Source organism: Canis lupus, chromosome 3 (genome assembly GCF_003254725.2).
Source record: "Canis lupus dingo isolate Sandy chromosome 3, ASM325472v2, whole genome shotgun sequence".
Classification (NCBI taxonomy): domain Eukaryota; kingdom Metazoa; phylum Chordata; class Mammalia; order Carnivora; family Canidae; genus Canis; species Canis lupus.
This window is the reverse complement of record NC_064245.1, coordinates 27,127,536-27,145,712: the sequence shown is the minus strand read 5'-3', so window position 1 is coordinate 27,145,712 and position 18,177 is coordinate 27,127,536. Positions and strand designations below refer to the sequence as shown.

The following is an 18,177-nucleotide window of genomic DNA, read 5'->3' as shown; positions in this document are numbered from 1 at the left end:
TGAGATAGGAAACAACAATAAAGCCAAACTTTGAAAAGATTACCAAATGATAAACCTCAGCTGTTCATACAAAAAAGAAGATACAAATAACCAATATCAATAATGAAAAAAATGGATAACATTTTAGATCTAACAAAAATTTAAAAGATCCTAAAAGGATATTACGAATAATCTTAATGACTTTTTTTATTTTTGAGAGGGAGAGACAGGAGTGAGGAGCACAGGGAGAGGGAAAGAGAGAATCCTAAGCAGACTCCACAGCCAATACAGAACTCGCTGTGGGGCTTAATCTCACAACCCTGAGATCATCACCTGAGCTGAAATAAGAGTCAGACACTTAATTGACTGAGCCACTCAAATGCCTCAATCCAATGGCTTTTTAAAATTTAGTTTATATAGGCCAATTCTTGCAAAAATACAACATATCAAATCAGACACAAAAATAAATAGAAATTCCAGGTAGATACATAACTATTAAATAAATTAAATTACTAATTAAATACCTTACCCCAAAGAAGACTCCAGGTCTTGATGACTTCACCAATAAAGTCCACCAAACACTTAAGAGAGAAACAAAACCATCTTCCATAAATTCTTCCAGAGAATAGGGAGAGAACATTTCTCAATTTGTTGTTTGAGGCAGCAAATGATGAAACCTGATAAACACATTGCAAGAAAAGAGATTGTAAGCCAATTATTCATGAACACAGGAGCAAAATTTCTAAACAAAGTATTAGTAATCAAAATCCAACATTATATATAATGTATAATACATTACAACCATACAAGTTTGTTTCAGGAATTCAAGGTTGGTTTGACATCTGGAAATCAATCATTGTAATTTACCACATTAACAGACTAAAGGATATGGTCATATCCATAGTTGTATAAAAATTGTTTAATAAAATTTAGCATTCAGTATTTTAAAAACTCTTAGTGGATAGGAATAGAAGTTAACTTCCTTAATGAGATGAAAGTTATCCTCAAAAAGAAGCTCTAGTATCAGCTCTGGTATCAGTCTATTTTTTCTCGGTCTAACACCCGCTAAGCCTTCTCCTTGCTCAACTCTGAAAGTGAGCTACATACACAGGTCATCAAGATGCATCTGTCTTCTACATGGGAAGCCAAATAATAATGAGAAGTTTTCTATGAGAATCAGAGGAGAGTGAATGAGATGATGTTCATAACCAATATCCATTAACTATGAGAAACTGATGTATACATCTTTGTAGAGATGAGAACACTTGTGTTCCTGAATAAGAAATGTATTTCTGAACTCTATGCAGACTATTTCTCTTCTATTAAGGGAAATTATTTTTTTAGACTGAGTGTAATGTGAATACTTGGGCTGTGGTTTTACACATGCTAATATAGTCATTCTCTGATTCCTGTTGGCTCTGTCATTCTTCTATTCCTTTGCTTCTCTCCAAAAATCCAGACATCCTAAAATACTTTGGGTTTTTCAGTGAGCCAGGCTGACTTATTCATATGTACATTTTGCATATTCTGTGACATTTTCCTGGAATAACCTCTCCATCCTCACTCCACCTCCACTCCTCATCTATTTGGCAAACTCCTATTTATTCTTCAAAATCCAACTCAAGTATCTTTCCTCTGTGAAGTCTTCTCTTCTTTACATTGTTACTGTATCTTTCTTGTCTTCTAAAATAGTACTAATCATACTGTGTTAAAATATTTAGTTCTATTATATTTTTAATTTCTTGAGAGAAAGTTCTATGTCTTTATATTTGTATTCCTAGTATTTGAGCCCAATAAAAGTTTATTAAATGAAGAAATGAGTTAGTGGATGAATAAACAATTGAATAAACCCACCTCTATCTTAGGATCACCATTTGGGTATTCTGCTAAGCACTCATGAACTCATTCTAGCTAGTAATGAAAACTTCTCTGGTTGAGTACATTAAATTTACAATCAATAATTAATTCTAAATTGAATTTATAATTGCTTTTATAATACTACTACAATCATGGGCTTTCAAAACGCTGACTTCCCAGATGCATGTCATAACCTTAATTTTTAATTTCATCCTGCTTCTCTTAAACTAAATAAAAGGGAGAAGAAGTAGAAGGAATTGAAAATTCTGAGGAATAACTTTAATTAGGTATGTAAATAACCTGAAAACATTTTTAAAATAAGATTCAGTCCAGAATCAAGATAGAGTATTAATTCCTAATTAAGTTCAGTGGTTTAATACCAAAGCAAATAAGTGAGAGCAATGTTGCCAAGGAAATGGAGAAACTACTTCCCACTGCTTTCCAGCCCTTTGCACTCATGGCATGTGTAGGAAGTGAAATTGCTTATAGTGCCCTCGGATAAATGGATGAGGCTGCTTGCTGTTGAAGACAGCTAGGCAGGGGTTTTGGCTGCTCTGGGCTCTACCTGGCTGTGGTGAAAGTTAAGGAAATCAGGATTTCAGTGGTCTATAAGCTCTTTCAGCAGACTGTTGGGAAACTCTGAGGTTTAAGAAAGGGGAGTAGAATGTAACTATAGGGATTTATGATCTCGGCCCTCAGCCTAATCTAACTAGGAAGTGTTTGAAGTGAGAAAAGGTGTATAGTACTTAAATTTCATAGTTAGGATTGTTTAGGCCAGTGATTTTCTATTCTGCTTTAGATTGGAGTCACTTGGAGTCACTTTAAAACATAAAAACACAGCAAAGCTGAGACCCTACCCTAGTGTAGTTAAATCTGAGTCTTTGTGGGGAGGGGTATGGGATAGCATCATTATTTTTAAAAAGTTTCCTACTGTTGATTCTAAAATATGTCCAGAATTAAGAACCACTGACATAAGTAGTGATTGATGATTAAAAATTATTAGTAAGGAACCTAAGTTCTAACTGTGTATATTTCAGAAAGTTAGTAATTAGTATATACGTGTGTGTGTGTGTGTATGTATATATATATATATATATATACTTATATATTAATACTTATCAAAATTAATACTTAATTTAATACTTAAACCTAGTGGTATTTTAGCATAGAAAGGTTTTTTTTGTTTGTTTGTTTTTGTTGTTATTGTTGTAGAAAAGTATATGCCAGTCAGGATTTTTTTTTATTATTAAAAGTAGTTTGTAAAATAAAAAAATAAAAAAATAAAAAAATAAAAGTAGTTTGTTTATCGTAAATTATAGCCATATTCTTAGAAGCCTATAGCCCTTGGAGTTTTAATCTGCAACTTAATGCTTATGAAGTAAAGGCAAACATGATTGCTGAACTGATCAGGAATAATAACCCTGGAGGTTTTTAAACTAAGCCTTGAAGAGGAGATAGAATTTAGATATGCAGAAAAGGTGGAGTGAGATGAGGGATAAGAATTATAAATGGAGGGATCCCTGGGTGGCGCAGCGGTTTGGCGCCTGCCTTTGGCCCAGGGCGCGATCCTGGAGACCCGGGATCGGATCCCACGTCGGGCTCCCGGTGCATGGAGCCTGCTTCTCCCTCTGCCTGTGTCTCTGCCTCTCTCTCTCTCTGTGACTATCATGAATAAATAAATAAAATTAAAAAAAAAAAAAGAATTATAAATGGAGGGGAGCACCTGGGTGGCTCAGTCGGTTAAGTGTCAGCTTCGGCTCATGTCATGTTCTCAGAATTTTGGGATCAAGCCCCACTGTCAGGCTTCCTGCTTCTCCCTCTGCTCCCACCCCTCAGTCAAGTAAATAAATAAAATCCTAAAAATATTGTAATTGGAAGAATCTGTAATATTGTAAATGAGCACCTGGGAGGAAGAGGTATAAGAAAATTTCAGAGAAGAGTGCTGCAGAGTCTGAGACAGAGGCCCCTTGGCAATTGAAGGGGCAGCCAAAGCCAGCTGTCTCTTGAGAGCATATGAGAGCAGCCCAAGGAAACCATCTTTTCACCTGTAGCAGTTGAAAATGGGTATATCCAGATTCCTGATGATGTGTGGAAAACTGATTACAGATAGTGTTCAGTGAACACTAATTATATGCCAGGCCCTTTTCCTGGGTACTTCATGTGTATTAACTAATTTAATCCTCACAGCAACCTGGAGAGGTAGGTTCTATTATGATCCCTGACTTACAAATGAGGAAATGTGCAGCCCGAAGGCTGTTTGGGGATGTCTCTATGTTTTTCCTGTATGGCTCTGATCCAGAGTCCACATGATGTATTTACTGGGCAGTGAATTATATAGTTAAAATAGAAATGTACAAGGTAGGAATAGGGTGAAAGTGGGTCTTGGAAATAAGGTCAACTAGGGATCATAAAGTTAAGTATTTTGAACTTTTTGTTTCTACAAGTATGAGGAATTTACTGGTATTTTAAAAGCAAGGAATGGGATGCTGAAAAATTGTAGTAAAGTTGGTCTGGAAGGATGAGTAGGGTAGGTTAAGGATGGAGAGTGTAGGAGGTAAACATTAGGAAGCTAATGAAATAAACTAGAAATGATATGATAAAAAGCTAGGTCAGGGTGTGGTAGTAGTAACAGGGAGGGCACAGATGATGAAGGCCTGTGATGAAGGTTCTGGTGACCACAGAGTGAGCCTAAGTGATTGGGTGAGCCACGGGAGGTCTGGGGAACAGTCCCAATTAAGGTAGGAAGTGAACTGAATCATTCCAGCTGGGATGTGTTATTATATTTCATGTCCTGACTTCAAGTTTTAAACTTTAGTTTGCATACTTACCCATTTTTGATATGGATGTCAATATTTGTATACTGTAAATTTCACATTAATCCATTACCTAGTAAAAATAGGATATTGACTTGTTTCCATGTATAATTAATATGCTGTTATTTTATTACTAATATATATGATTATTAATAATATTATTGCTTACTTTAGTTTATCAGACCAAGATGAAGAGGGCAAGACCAAGCAGAAGTGTATTATATCTGACCCCTCGTTTTCCATGGTGACGGTTCAACGGGAAGATAGTGGAATAACGTGGGAGACCAATTCAAGCAGGTCTTCTACTCCTTGGGCCTCAGAAGAGAGTCAAACTTCGGGTGTGTGTAGTCTGGAGGGGTCAACTCTGAATTCCCCTCCAGGAAATGTTTCCTTTATAGTGGATGAAGTTAAAAAGGTTCGGAAAAGAGCACCCAAGTCAAAGCGTGGCTCACCATCACTGCGTCGGAAAAGCAACAAAAAAAGAAATTCTCTTGAATCTCAAGATGTTCCAGCAAACACAAAAGATAATTCTTTAATTTCAGAAAGCCAGGTACTAAAGACCCAGAAAGAGAAGTCATCTACTGGCATTTATGATAAAATGAGAAAAAAGAAGACCACCTCAAGTACACCTCCTATTACCGGGGCAATATACAAAGAACACAAGCCCTTAGTGTTAAGGCCAGTCTACATAGGAACAGTACAATATAAAATTAAGATGTTTAACTCAGTTAAAGAAGAATTAATTCCTCTACAATTTTATGGAACATTACCAAAGGGTTATGTAATTAAAGAAATTCATTATAGGAAGGGGAAAGATGCATCCATTAGTCTAGAGCCAGATATGAGCAATCTTGATTCTAATATAGTTTCCCCAACAGGCAAATTAGTAGCCCAAAGCATAGAAGATGATAAAGTAAAAGAGCTTGCTTCACCCTGGAAAGCTGCACTCTCTAAAGGATCAGAGTCCTTGACCTCCATATTCAGTCATGAAGATAAAAAGAAAATTTACGTTGATTCTCCCCTAAAGGCCACATCTGTCACCAAGCACACAGTTTCTTCTCATGCAAGTAATGACACAGCAGAACAAGAAGTACAGCTCAGCCCTCCTCAGTCAGTGCCACAACAGCCAGGCAATGAAGCAAAACTCCTTGAAATGGAGCCTTCCTCTCCTATACCTGATACATCTACAACTGGGTTCCTGGAAACAGCAAAGGAAGAATTTGAGCCTGATTTACAAGAAATTGTGACTTCAGAGCATGACTTTTCAATCTTACCACCTTTAGTGGATGAGGTAAAGAAGGAAGATGTGTATTCTGCTGACCATTCTATTTCACTGGAAGCAGAAAAGGATTCTCTGGAAACAGGTGCACTAGGCTTGGCAGCATCCATCCAGGAAGATTTTGGCATAGAGACAGAAGACCTGACTTCACCAGAAAGGGCAGAAGCAGTCTCTGAACAACAAACCCCTCCTCATCTGGATGTCAAAGGAATGCAGAAAGAAAACATTCCTGAGCCACCCATTTCTCTTTCTGAACCTCCAGTGTTAGAGGAACCAAGGAGAGAAGAAGTAGAAACTTCTCTACCAATAGCTGCTACCCCTGAACCTGAAGATTCTAATTTAGTGGAAGAGGAGATCATAGAACTTGAATACCCAGAGAGTCCATCTATTTCTGAGAAGCCCTTCCCACCATATTTGGCCCCTGAAGTGGAGCAGAAAGAAGAGAAGATCTTTTTACCATCACTGAAAACATCAATACCTGAACATGTCGCTTCATCTGAGGAAGAAAGAGAGGAAAATGAGTCTGTTTCTACTGATTCTGCTTTTGTATCAGAATATTCAGTCCCACAGGATTTGAACCATGAGCTGGAGAGGCAAGAAGTAGAGTCAGTTTCTCCATCCACTGTAAAAGGTGTATCAGAACATGCAACTTTTTCAGAAGAGGAGAATGAGGAATTTGAGACTTTAGCCTCTGTGTCTGAACGCTCTCTCTCACCATCCACAACTGAGCAGACCTTTGAATGCCAGGCCCCACTATTTTCAACTGCTACATTAGAACAGGGGGTCCTGTCAGAAGTAGAGGACCTAGGAAGTGAGCATTTCATACCAGACTCAGCATCGACTTTCCAAAATGCAGTTCCACCAAGTGCAGTACAGGAACCCTCTAAGAAAATAATTGATGATGTGTCCCCATTAAAATCAAAGGGTATTTCTGAGCACATGATTTTGTCAGAAGAAAAGAAGGAAGACACCGGATTATATTCCCCAGATGTGGCCTCTGTCTCTGAACACTTCCTCCCACCATCCACAACTGAGCAGACTTCTGAATGCCAGGCCCCACTATTTTCAACTGCTACATTAGAACAGGGGGTCCTGTCAGAAGTAGAGGACCTAGGAAGTAAGCACTTCACACCAGATTCAACATCGACTTTCCAAAATGCAGTTCCACCAAGTGCAGTACAGGAACCCTCTAAGAAAATAATTGATGATGTGTCCCCATTAAAATCAAAAGGTATTTCTGAGCACATGATTTTGTCAGAAGAAAAGAAGGAAGACACCGGATTATATTCCCCAGATGTGGCCTCTGTCTCTGAACACTCCCTCCCACCATCCACAACTGAGCAGACTTCTGAATGCCAGGCCCTGCCATTTGCAGCCACTTCATCTGAACATGTGGTCCTATCAGAAGAGACAGTAGAAATGGAGTACACACCCTCTTCCACCTCGACTTCTGAATTTTCAGTACCACCATATGCAACACCGGAATCACAGGAAGAAGAAATTGTCCACAGATCCCCTTTAAATCTAAAAGGTGCCTCTTCACCCACGAATTTCTCAGAAGAAGAGCAAGAAGACATTGGACCTTTTTCTCCAGACTCGGCATTTGTGTCAGAATTCTCATTTTCACCCTATGCAACTCAGGAAGCAGAGAAAAGAGAATTTGAGTGTGATTCTCCAATATGTTTAACATCACCATCTGAGCACACTATTTTATCAGATGAAGACACTGAGGAAATTGAACTTTTTTCACCAGACTCAGCATCACAAGTTTCAATCCCACCATATAGGATCCCAGAAACAAAGAAAAATGAATCTGAGCATGATTCTCTGGTAACTGAAATATCTGCTTCCGGATATTTTTGTTCTTCAGAAGCAGATGAGGAAGACATTGTGCTGACGGCTGCCACACCCGTGCCTGAGCACCTGAGTTCATCACAGAAGCAACAAGACAAACCTTCCCCTTCAATGTCTGCACCTGAAGACTTGAGACCTTCCACAAATAAAAGGGAGATCACGGGAGTTCAGCCAGATGCTCAAACAACCTCAACATCTGTATCTGAATATCTCATTTGGACACAGCAGCAGGTGACGCGAGCATTCTCAGAATCTGAGTCTGAAGACTCGATTTCACCATATTTAACCAGTGAAACGGAGAAGGGAGAAATTCAGACCAGCTCGTCAGTAGTTGCAACACCTGTTTCTTTACCTGCACAATCATTACCAGTAAAGGAAGACACCAAGCCTGTTTTGCATTCTGCTCAATATTCAGTTTCACCTGATTCAGTTCATGCACTTCCTAAGGAACAAGAAGCCAAAGCATCGCTCACTCCGAAAGCTGCAAATGAACAGATGGCTTTGTTAAAAGTTAAAAGTAAGGAAGAAATTGTGCCTGATTCTCAAGAAGCTACAGCACATATATCACGGGATCAAGAAATGGAGCCTCAGCCTCCAAATGTTCTAGGGTCTGGAATGAAATATTCAGTTCTGCCTGACTCGGTAGATGAGCCAAAGAAGGATGTAAAACCCAATTTAGCTCCAAATGTGACATCTGAACTAGAACCGAGGATGTTGTCAGAGAATGAGCCTGAAGTAATAAAACCATATTCACCTCTAAAGGACACGTCTTTGTCTGGACCTGAGATTTTATCAGCTGTAAAAATGCAAGCGAAACACGACCCTAAAATAGCTGATACATCTAGAGCATTGCATTCAACTCCACCAAGAGTGCAAGAGGAAACGGAACCTGGACCGCCTGCACCAGAATTTTCAGAAGAAAGAAAGGAAGAAATTGAACCCAGTTGTTCAATAACTACAGCCTCTGTAACTCAGCATGATTCAAGCTTAACCAAGTTAGCAAGAGAAGAAACCCCAACAGATTTATCTTTTACCACGCCTATAGAACATCCAGTCGTAACAGAAGTAGAAAAGAGTGAATTAGGAAGTGGTTTGCCACCACTGGTGACATCTATAGATGAGGATTCACTTTTTAAAGAAGAAAAGAAGGTAGCAAGGAAAACTACTTCTCCCACTGAAACTGCTGCATCCGAACGTCCAGCTTGGTCAGAAGCAGAGAAAGAAATTAAATTTGATTCACTTACAAGAATATCCTCTCTACCAGAGCATTCTTTGTCCAACGTAGAAACTGAGGAAGTTAAACCTGGGTTGCCAATAACCAAAGCATTGTCTTCTCAGCGTTCAGATGTATCAAAGGATGAGAGGGTAGAAAATGAACAAGGTCTTTCATTTGCAACAGTCCTCAACTCTGAGCAACTGGTTTTATCACAGAAAAAGAATTCTGTGTCTGCTTCAGAGGTGTCAGGTCCTGAACATGTGCTTTTGCTCAACAAAGGTGGTGAGGTGAAGAAAAAAGAAATTGAACTTCCTTCCTCACAAAACATGTCACCTGTACCCAAACATACAGTTCTAAAAGACAAAAATGAGGAAATGGAAAGTTCTTCTCCTGAGCTGGAAAATTTAGTGTCAGCAGACTTAACTTCAACCCCCAGAGATGATAAGAACAGACAGACAGTGGAGCCATCTTCCACAGCTCAGGGAGATTTCCTGTCAGAAAAACAAGATCTTTCTCTGGCAGAGCTTTCTTTGGAACTTGAAAAGAAAGACAGGCCACACCAAGTATCAGAATTACCAAGCGCTGAGTCAGAATTCACTTGTAGTTTAGGTGGGCAAGATGGATCCATAGATACAAAACAAATAAAATCTCCCATAACTGAAACAGAGGATTCTGTCTTAGAAAAGGGCTTCGCTGAGTTTGGGGGCAGAGGAGAAGGAAAAGAAGAAAACAGGGAACATCATGTGCCAGCTACAGTCGACCCCAAAATTTCAGAGGTTTTATCATGCCTAGAGGAGGAGCCTCAGATTCAAGAAGTTAAATATTTCTCCCCCAAGGTAGTCAGCTTGGGGTCAAAAGAAGCATTGACCCCTCTAGTTGAAGGAGACAGCTTCAAAGAACTTCAGCCACACACTTTTTCTTTAAAAGGATTATCAGAGAAGTTGAACCATTTGGCTGACATTAAAAGTGGAGAAAAGCAAGAAATAAGCCCATTACTGTCAACAGGAATTCCGAAGACACAAGTGATAGGAGACGCTGAAATGAAACCAAGTGAAGAAAGAGACCAACCGAATTTATTCCGTGTGCCCCAGAGTATAATAGAACCATCAGAGGTAGTTTCTTCTGACCTCCTTGAGGAACAACAGAAGCCCGGAAAAGCACTTCATTCAGATCAAGCTGTTAAATTACCTGATGTAAGCATGTCTTTTGCAGATAAACAAGATCTAGGTGTTAAACAGCTCGAGGCTGCTCTGCTGGATAAAGACCATACATGTGAGACTGGAAAGCAGCCTCTGCCACATTCTGAAGAAATTCCTTTATCATTACAAGAGCCAGTATCTACACTCAGTGTCACTAGTGGTGACATGGAGGCCTTATCAACTAAAATGTACTCTTCTGAAGAAATAAAGTTGGCCCCCAAACCAAAATCTTTAGTTCCAATTGGAAATGTAGAGATAAATGAAGCAGAGGGGAAGCAGATTTTCTCTTTTATCAGAAGTGAAAGTATGATACTGGAGAAAGTAAACACAGAATCTTCCAGGCCTTGCAAAGTAGTCAGCCAGGAAGAAATCAAACTACCTTCTGAAAGAATCTTCCAGAAGCCAGCATCCGGCCCATCAATGGAAGAAATCAAATCAGAAACTATTCCTTCTTCCGCCAAAGCAGCCCATTTCCTAGCAGAAGATGCAGAACTTGCCTCAGGCAATGAAAAAGAAGCACACAGAAGTATATCTCCTTTACCTGGAGAGAAGCCATTAGAAGAAGCAAAAATGATTCAGTCAAAGGCTGTAGATGATGTTAATGAAAGTGGGAAGCCAGCATCCGAAGTGAAAATACCCACACCAATAAAACCCCTCTCCTCAATCCAAGACAGTGAAGAACCTCAGCCCACAGAGCCACCTGAGGTGACACAAAAGTTGCCTGAGCAGCCAAAGGCAGTTGAGCCAGTCCTTTCCGAGGAGAAGGGAAAGAAAGGAATTTTATCTTTCACATCATGGATGTCCAGTTTGTTCTTTGGATCAAGCACTTCAGATAAGAAAGTTGCTGAAAAAGATTTAGAAACTCAGCCAAGTCCATCTGTAGACAAAGCAGTGCCTATGGCAGAGTCTGAAGGAGCAGCTCCAGCTGACTTTAATGCAACCAAGAAACCAGCTGATCATCTGTTACCAGAGGCAAAACTTAAACCTGCTGAAAAATCCAGAGGTACTTTAGTTAAATCTGGTGAAGGCCGAGACTCTGAAGAAAAACCCACATTTTTATCAAATGTGGAAGTTTTACAACAGCCAAAATCCATCTTTGAGGTGTCTAGTGAAGATTATGGGAAAAAAGAAATCCGAGACTATTCAGAGGAAATGGACCTAAACTTGGTAGCTGCTTCTGGTGATGGTGAGGAACATCATGAAATTCAATCTTACTCTCCCATGGGTGAGAAATCCAATGCGGACGAAGTGCAAAATGCTGTTCCTCTTCACATTACTGATAGTAAAAAAGCTCAGAAGCCAGAAATTTCTGCTCCATCTAAATGGAATATTTCTATTCTTAGGGAAGAGCCAAGAAGTGATCAAAAAGAAAAATTACTCTTTTCATTTGATGCAGTAGATAAGGTGCCACAACAGCCAAAATCAGCCTCATCTAGCTTCACAAGTAAAAATATCACGAAGGAATCAGAGAAGCCAGAGACAATAATTTTGCCAGTAGAAGAATCTAAATGCAGTTTAATTGATCTGGGTGAAGACAGGCTGAAGAAAGAAATGCTAAAACCTACTTCCTTGAAAATTTCTGAAGAGGAAACAAAACTCAGGTCTGTTAGCCCAACTGAGGAGAAAGGTGACTTGGAAACCAGATCATATTCCTTGGCAGAAAGGAAGGTACTGGCAGAAAAGCAAGAAACTGTGGTCCCATTAGAATTTAGAGACAATAAAATAGGGAAGGCACAGATTGCACATGGGTCCAGCCCTATTAAATTGGAAGAATCAAAAGCTGCAGCCGTGCTGCAGCAAGTCTCTCAGAATGAAGACCACAAAGAAAGATACACAATAATGAAGCAGGAGAAAGAAGAAAAACAAAAGCTGTCACAAGTATTTTCAGAAGGAAAGCAGCAGCAGGAAATTCAGCCTTATTCTGTGAATGTAGTTAGGTCTGTGCCTGAAGAATCCAATATCTCCTTATGTCCTTCTTTGGATGAAACTCAGCCATTTTCATTAGTTAAAACTGTATCAGTTACTGAAAAATCAGGAACAGTGCTCTTAGAGGCTCACCCGGAGATCAGGGAAACAAGGGCAGTAGGAACTCAACCACATTCAAGAGAAGAAAGTAAAGTTTTGGTGGAGAAAACTAAGACTTTCCTTCCAGTGGATCTTCCTTATCCTGATGAAAGAGATAGCCACTCTTTACCTCAGGAAGGAAATCTGACACTGGAAAAGTCAAGCAGGGATACGGCAAGTCACAATGAAGAAAAGGGCCAGGTCACAGTGGCAGAGCCATCAGAAGGTAGTTCAATAGATATTACAAAAGAAAGTATGAAACAAGGATCTCCATCTAAAGAGTCTGAAAGGATTTTAGATCATCCTTTTGATGAAACAAAGAGCTTAGAAACCCCACCATATTTGTTGTCATCTGTGAAATCACAAACACTTGTTTCAGGAACTTCCCCAGAAATTAGTACAGTGAAGAAACAAGAAATGTCACTGTCAGAATTGACTCCAGAGGGGCATACAGTCCATACTCTTCAAACATCTAAAGATCTAACATCTGAAATGTTTAAACAATCGGTTCTTGTTTCAAAGCACCACATGGAGGCTGAGGAAAACGCCCATGTAAGTGAACCAGGCTCTTCAGCAAGCAGCAACTATGCTCAATTTATAAAGAATGCATCAGCAATCAATGCTGGTAGAATGGCTCCTCCTAGAGAAATATCCGAGAAGCCTGGAGACACGTATGCAAAAGATGAAGACTTTGCAGTGACTAGTAAGCCAGCAGGACTTTCAGAAGATCAAAAGAGTGCTTTCAGTATTATTTCTGAAGGCTGCGAAATATTGAATATTCATGCCTCTGCATTTATTTCTTCAGTTGATCAGGAAGAAAGTGAACAAATGCAAGATAAGTTAGAATATTTGGAAGAGAAGGCTTCCTTTAAAACTGTATCCCTTCATGACCGTAGTGAGGCAGTTTCTTGCCATAAATCATTAAAGACTACGTTAGAAGATTCTGATCAAGTTACATCACTGCAAGAAGATAAACAAAAGGAATCTCTTACCCTGAAAGGGGAGATACCCACAGATTCAGAAACTGATGATTTCACCCTTAATCAGCCCACAGTTCCCAGTGAAGAAGATTATTTTGAAAAATACACATTGATTGATTATAACATCTCCCCAGACCCAGAAAAACAAAAAGCTCCATGGAAATCAAATGTTGAAGTGGAACTCCCAAAGGCAGTTACGGAAGAGACTGTCTCTTTCCCAGAAAGTTCAGAGGAAAGTGCCCTGGAACATGAATATGACTTGGTGAAATTAGATGAAAGCTTCTATGGGATGGAAAAGGACTACAGCAAGTTATCTCACCCAGAGACCCAGAAGCCTTTGGATACCCGGCAATCAGCTGACAAAGATGCTGCAAAGAGCATAAATAGAGATGTGGACTTAAAGTCACCTGGAATGCCTTTATTTGGTGCAGAAGAAGGAGTTTTGTCACGAACCCAGATATTTCCTACCACCACTAAAGCCATTAATCCAGAACTTCTGGAGGAGCCACCTGCACTTGCATTTTTTTACGAGGACCTATATGAACAAGCAGTTGGAGAGAAAAACAAGGAAGAGGAGACAGCTTCTGAAGGTGACAGTGTGAAATCTGAGGCATCATTTCCAAGCAGGAATTCTGACACTGATGATGGAACAGGAATATATTTTGAGAAGTACATACTCAAAGATGACATTCTCCATGACACATCTGTAACTCAAAAGGACCAAGGCCAAGGTCTGGAAGAAAAAACATTTGGTAAGGATGATTCATACCAATCAATAGCTGTAGAAGGGGACATTTGGGGGAGGTCTGGAACTATTTTGGGGGAGAAGAGTCTGGAAGAGAAACAGAAAGCTACTTATGGGGAAGGAGAATCAGTAGGCCTTTTGGAGACCCTTGACAATGAAGCTCTGCAAGGGAAAACTCCCATCAGTGAGGAAGTCACAGTGGTTACCCAGATGGTAAGCTATGCAGTTCCATTTGAAGACACCCATCATGTCCTGGAGAGAGCAGGTGAAACAAGTAGTCAGAATAATGAAGCAGCAAGTGCAAGTCCAGAAGTCAATCTGAATGTCCCAGTGCAAGTGTCCTTCCCAGAGGAAGAATTTGCATCAGGCATAACTTGTGTTCAAGAAACACTGCAAGAAGAACCTAAAATAATGGTCCCACCGGAGCCAAGTGAAGACAGACTTCACAGCAGCCCTGTTCAGGATGAGTATGAATTTGCAGAATCCCCGAATTATGAAATGGTTGCACAAGACACTTTATCAGAGGAACTGTATTCAGAACCCACGCCTGAAGATGTGTTATCTCAAGGAAAGGAGTCCTTTGAACACGTCAGCGAAAATGAATTTGTGAGTGAGGTGGAACAAAGTATGTCTGCTGAACAGAAGGAGTTGGTTAGAGAGAAGACAGAACAAGAACAATTATCCTCAGAGTTAGCAACTGAGAAGGAACAAAAGGAACTGAAAAAGTCCCAGATTGACACATACTGTTACACTTGCAAAAGCCCAATTTCTGCAGTTGACCAGATGTTTGGCATGCACAAAGACCATGAGGTTGCAACACTTGATACAGCTATAAGTGCTGTAAAGGTAAAAAGATTTTAAAGTATATAAGTACATAATAATACATTTACATTTAATTTTTTTCATATTTTCTCAACTTAAAGAATGACCAATATTTGATATATTCATATTTAGGCAAAATAGTCTGAAAGAAAGCTAAAAAGTTTTTCCTAGGCATCTAGTTAAGATTAGTTTGACTTATGTTTGTTGGACATACACTATGTGTCAGTCATTTTTCTAGGTTCTCGCAATACCAGTGTAAATAACACAGGGTCACAGTCTTTGAGGGGTCTTATGGTGGTAGCCCTTAACATTATCTGAAAAAGCCAAACAATTTTAAATTGAAAAATATACTTTCAAGCATAAAATATAATTCATTTTCTGTTATCTACACTATCATTCTTTAAACACACAGATTTATATTACATTGAGCAAATTTATTGCAAGTTTTATAAAATATTCAATACAGTTTTAAATTTTGGTTTTCCCTGTATTTCCTTTTTGGGTATAAGGTTGATATAAAGAATGGAGAGCTTTTGCATTCTTTCTGTGTCTATAGACTCCCAATGTTAAAAAGTTTGTCACAATACATATCCTTATGCATGTGATTATAAATACTCTGTTTCTCCCAAGATATTAGTGGAAATCAAGCAGTTAGTCTTTGAGATTCTTACATACTTTCAGTAGCCTTCTACCTGGAATTCTCTCTTCAAGCCATCCTCTCCTACATTAGCCGGAATGATCTTAAAATGCAAGTAATCAAAAGAATTGAGCACTCACTATGTGCCAGGCACTGTGTTAAGTTTTTTATACACAAGGTATCTTTTACTCCTCATAAAAACCCTGTTATCATCACCAATTTGCAGGTAATGAAATGGGTGCAGATAGTTTCAATGATTTGCCCAAGATCACGGAAGACAGACTAGGATTGATACCCAGGTCTGTCTGATGCCAGACCTCATATTCTTGACTGTATATCCATATTGCTTGGCCCAGTGCCTCGCTAATGATAGCAATTTTCAATATGATTATTCAATTAGGTCACTGTTAAATAATTGTTAGGCTCATTTTGATTTCAAAAAGGACATGTTAGAATCTTGGCATCCCCCCCCCCCCCCATTTAAACTTCTCAATTCTCTAACATTGGTTCTGTTTCTTCAAGGTGAAATTTTGTTGAAACTTTACCTAGATAAAGTTTGGGGGTAGAGGATGTGGCAATTTTTTTAATGAAGTCTCAGGCTTCTGGATGCTTTAGCAATGAAATGTGCCCAATTCTGTGATGACACTTGGTTTTGTTAACTGACAACTACCAGGCACTGTCAGCAGAAAGAAGGCTAGATGTTTTTCAGTGTTCTTAATTATGGTTTATTCATCTCTGAGTTTAAGAAATTAAAAAATAATTCTGTCTAAATATTGTCAATTTAAAACAAATTTCAAAAGCAAGGAGATATATCTCCTGCTTTGAAACCATTTTGAAGTTTTTACCCCTAAACTTCTCTAAACAGTATGACTAAAAAAAGGTAGAAAACTAGTTATCTAAAGCCAAAGAGACCTGCTTTGTTTCATTAAATCAACTGTGAAGATTAAGAGCAGTTTGGCAACTTTTAAAAATTAGAAGTCAATTTAAAAGGTTAAAACTTGAGAATTCTCTAGCATCTAGTAGGCCATTTGTGATTATTCAGGAACTGGTGGCTGCATTTACAGATCATCCAGGTCCTTACTTCACCTCCTCTGCCATCCCCACTGTGGTGGCTTATTTTTTGCCACTTATTTTTTATTTTCTTCCTTCACTCTCTCTCTCTTTCTCAGTATTTATTGACCCCCCATTCCATGGCAGGAGCTGTGCTAATCATTGAGAATGAAAACAAAAAATAAAAGAAGATGGACTTATGGCCCCTCAAAATCAGTACAGCATTGTGGGAGTACAATGTTCTGAGAAAGGAACCTTTTGAGAGGGAGTGGAATGGTGCAGTGGGACTGGAAGAGTTAGGGAAGGTGAAGCCTGGGTGAGCCATCAGTAGGATAGAGTTTTTCCAGCAATCAAGGGCATGGAGGACATTCTAGAGATAGGGAATACCACATGAAAAAGCACATAGGTGAGAAGAGTTCAAGGAAAGATGAGGCTTGTGGAGAATAGGCAAGGGCTACAGAGGGGAGCAGATACCAGATCCTGAGGAGGCTTCCATCTGTGTAATTTCTCCATCTTTCTGTGGACAGTGGATGAGGCAGCTGAAGTTCTGTTACTTATGTTGTTTCTTTTTTTTTTTTTTAAAGATTTTATTTATTCTCTCTGTTGAGAGACAACAGAGAGAGAGAGGCAGAGACACAGGCAGAAGGAGAAGTAGGCTCCTCCCAGGGAGCCTGATGCAGGACTTGATCCCAGGACCCCGGGATCACGACCTGAGCCAAAGACAGACACTCAACCACTGAGCCACCCAGGTGCCTCTGTGTTGTTCCTTGTTAAGTTAGGCAGGATGTAGTATAGCTGGGTTTATAACTACGGCTAAGATAGCTACCATCTTTCTCCATCACCTATACCTTTTCTACTTGGCTGTCATTCCTTGAGTATTTTAACTCTTTGAGGATTACTAAAACCTTTAGGTCTCTGTAGTAGACAATTTTCATCATTTGCTATGCTAAACTTCTGGCCTGGTGACATTCTGATCACCTTCTCAGAGTCAGGTGATCCAGGCACATCTGAGGCCATTGGCACAAATGTGAGAAGACTACTTGGGTATGTTGGGCCAGTTCAGCAAAAAGTCTGCAATCTTAGAAGAAGAGAATATATAAAAATTGAGGCTTTACTAAGGAGAAAGAATTCAAATCCTTGGTTTACTAAAACAAGTATGCTTTGAACTTACCTACTCAACAAGAAGTCCTTCCTCTTGTGTAAGAAAATAAACTTTCTATTGCTTGTACTCACAGACTTCCTAATTGTTTATCATACAGAATTATCTACACTCAATTTAGATGAAGCAGCAAAGAAAATTTAAAGATTGATTTGTTAGTGAACATGATATGGTAAATCTTTACCAAACATACTAAACTTATAAGGAAATTAGAACTCACTGCTTGCAGTTCTTTTCTCAAATGTCATATACTAAGCAGATCTTAATTTTTTTCTTCAGGTCCAATTAGCAGAATTTCTTGATAATTTACAAGAAAAGTCATTGAGGATTGAAGCCTTTGTTAGTCAGATAGAATCTTTTTTTAACACCATCGAGGTAAGTTACCATATCCCTTTTACTTTGACCTGGTTTGTTCATGTCATCATAAGGAAATGCTTCTGAACCAGAACAATCTGAATTAGGGATTGTGTGTGCATATATGGTTTGCTGTTGTTGGTTTTGTTCCATTAAAAATGAAGTTTTT

General features: G+C 39.1%; 1 protein-coding gene across 3 annotated transcripts in view; it reads left to right on the top strand.

Moving 5' to 3' along the window:
• Positions 1 to 18,177, top strand: part of CMYA5 (cardiomyopathy associated 5) — an 89,618-nt gene that overhangs the window by 30,734 nt on the left and 40,707 nt on the right. For all 3 annotated transcript variants that reach the window (XR_007409765.1, XR_007409766.1, XM_025436876.3), the window contains exons 2-3: positions 4,824 to 14,832; positions 17,934 to 18,029. Coding sequence is in view for 1 of the 3 variants with exons in the window: in XM_025436876.3 (XP_025292661.3) it covers positions 4,824 to 14,832; positions 17,934 to 18,029 (10,105 nt within the window). In the remaining 2 variants the exon portion in view is untranslated. The remainder of the gene's footprint in view (positions 1 to 4,823; positions 14,833 to 17,933; positions 18,030 to 18,177) is intronic.